At 35.8% G+C, this 2,701-nt stretch overlaps 1 protein-coding gene across 1 annotated transcript in view; it reads left to right on the forward strand.

The window, feature by feature from the left end:
- The window catches only part of LOC107578264 (arrestin-C-like), a gene marked incomplete at both ends in the record, with an annotated part of 7,969 nt that overhangs the window by 4,154 nt on the left and 1,114 nt on the right, over positions 1 to 2,701 (forward strand). The window contains 8 exons of the mRNA XM_016264236.1: positions 267 to 300; positions 1,350 to 1,410; positions 1,565 to 1,609; positions 1,696 to 1,889; positions 1,970 to 2,029; positions 2,118 to 2,194; positions 2,283 to 2,418; positions 2,523 to 2,607. Coding sequence (XP_016119722.1) covers positions 267 to 300; positions 1,350 to 1,410; positions 1,565 to 1,609; positions 1,696 to 1,889; positions 1,970 to 2,029; positions 2,118 to 2,194; positions 2,283 to 2,418; positions 2,523 to 2,607 — 692 coding nt within the window. The remainder of the gene's footprint in view (positions 1 to 266; positions 301 to 1,349; positions 1,411 to 1,564; positions 1,610 to 1,695; positions 1,890 to 1,969; positions 2,030 to 2,117; positions 2,195 to 2,282; positions 2,419 to 2,522; positions 2,608 to 2,701) is intronic.

Here is a 2,701-nt window from a genome sequence, read left to right on the forward strand (position 1 = left end):
AGAGATACATTAGAAATAGATAAATGCTAATTCTGAGTGCGGCTTCGGTGGAGGATTATGAAGCAGTCTATCGTTATGCTAATCTCCTTTTACCTGATTAGCCCTAGTGGATTGAAACCTCAGCAGGACAACATACAAACATGAATGGTTTTCCAAACACTGTTCTCAATTCAGGGAAGAATGTTGGTACTTTTAATGTTGCTAAATCAAAAGACTGCCCTCTATTGGCACATTTTACACTCCAACCTTTTTACTTCTCATTTCAGAAAGCTTTACCTGATTTCCCAGAACCATGACAAAGTAAGTTTTTGCATATTCATTTATTCCAAGCATGTATAAATACTTTAAATATTAGACATTAAATCATTTAAAACATCATAATCAACATTTAACAGGCATTTAAGACCATGATTTCTCTGTATCCTAAAGACTATTCAATATTTTATTCATATTTATGACACCTCTCTAGATTAAGCAGCCTTCGTGTAATGCTCCTACACCCTGTTCATTAGCAGTATTAAATCTGTAGAAGTCTTTTTGGTCTTCAATCCTAGTGGATTAGCAGATTATAAGAAATCCCTTTTAGAGTGGATTGACAGAATTACCACAAGAGTTTAAAAGTAACAGTGCAAAGCTTAGCATATGCAGATGACTAATCACCTCATGGAGACTAACATTTTAAAAGCATGCAAAAGCAACAGATATATAACTATCATAATGATTATAAGTGATTATAATATCATGACATTATGTTTCTACAGAGTTTACAAGAAGACTAGTGGCAATGGTTCAGTAAGGCTCCTTTTATATTGCTTATACATCCTCTTACTTGTCATCTGCTCCTCGTGCACATGCTCTCAACCAGGATTGTCAGATCTGAGTAATAAAACTAGCCCAGTGACCCTAGCCCAAACATCAAAACTCAAAACATGCCACTCCAATACCTAAAATAGATATTTTACAGTCACTGTTATGCATTACACACGATTTGAAATCACTATATAGGCTAGTAGTAATCATAAAAACTGTCTGTTTTCATAAAGGACCTCACAGTAGTTCAGTGGCTCCAATCCCTCACAAAACTCATCATCTAGCACAGTTTTATCATTAGTAGAATATAAAATAGGTCAAATATATCAATTTAGGCATTTCAGTCAAATATAATTTATGCAACATGTCGAACCATTGCATTTTATGCAATATGTCAAACTGGGAAAACAACAACCCCCGGGAACAGATTAAAAATAGCCCAGTTCCGCAGGAAAACCGCAGACTTGGCAACCCTGCTCGCAACATATTTATAAGACACAAGCACACATGATAATCAACTCAGTAATCATTTATTACAGTTATGCCTTTATTTGGGGAGAAGAGACTTTGTGGACCATGTGGAACGTATTGACCCAGTTGGTACGTTCTAGGCTACTTTACGTTGAAAAAATATTATTCCCTAACATTGTGGGAAGTTTTAACTTCTACTTTTTTTTTATTAAATGTATATATGTACTGTATATCTATACACACTACACTTTTCTAGTTAAAAGACTTGTAATTTCCCTCTCAGATGGGGTGCTCAAGATCGATCCTTCAGCTCTTAATGGAAGGAAGGGTATGATTTAATGTAATACGTTGTCAATATGAAAATTTGTCATTAATTTAAATCATTTAGACAATCTAAATTATTTAATTTTTTAGTTTGGGTACAGCTTGCATGTGCCTTCCGCTATGGCAGAGAGGATATGGATGTGATTGGAATTTCCTTCAGAAAAGACATCTGGATAAAGCGCATTCAGATGTATCCCTTTGAGGGAACCAAGCCCCCAAACACACCAATACAGGATGCGCTTTTGAAGAAAGCTGGAGACCAAGGACATCCCTTCACTTTTGATGTAAATTCACAATTATGCATTAAGCATTGAGAAAACAATCAAGGACACCCTTCATTTGTGTCTCTCCTGTTCTGTCTCAGATTCCAGTACATCTCCCATGCTCAGTGTCCCTTCAACCAGCACCAGAGGACGCCGGGAAGGTACAGTAGCAGAAATACATGAACATACACAAATACACTCACAAACAGAAAACTGTTTCTCTAATATGTAACATGTTTACTCTTACAGCCTTGCGGAGTTGACTATGAAGTCAAAGCATATACTGCAAATGAAGAAGACGAGATAGATGAAAAAGTTGACAAGAAGTATGTACTGCTCCATTTTAACATAAAGATACTCTCAAACGAAATGAATAAAGTTTTATTCTGATTCCAATATTTCTACCAATAATAGGGACACTTGCCGTTTGATTATACGTAAAATCCAGTATGCACAAAATGAGCTAGCAGCCGGACCCAAAACTGATCTCCACAAACAGTTTATCACTGCAGACAAACCAATTCACGTGGAGGCCTCCATGGAGAAAGAGGTACAGTGTTTTAAATACCTGTTGTAGATCATTTATGAAATTGGGATGTTTTCATCATATGCAGTTCTGCATTCACTGTTCACTGTTGATTTCTCACCCTTCAGCTCTACTATCACGGAGATCCCATTCCTATCAAAGTGAAAGTGAATAATGAGACCAGTAAAGTAGTGAAGAAAATCAAAATCAGTAGTAAGTATTTTTATTATTCATTTTCATAAACAAAACAGCCAGTATTCATCTACTTACGCAATGTAAAAGTGATATATACGATTTTTACATATAC

The sequence above is a fragment of the Sinocyclocheilus grahami genome, unplaced genomic scaffold, assembly GCF_001515645.1.
Source record: "Sinocyclocheilus grahami isolate Dianchi unplaced genomic scaffold, SAMN03320097.WGS_v1.1 scaffold9489.1, whole genome shotgun sequence".
In the NCBI taxonomy this organism is placed as follows: domain Eukaryota; kingdom Metazoa; phylum Chordata; class Actinopteri; order Cypriniformes; family Cyprinidae; genus Sinocyclocheilus; species Sinocyclocheilus grahami.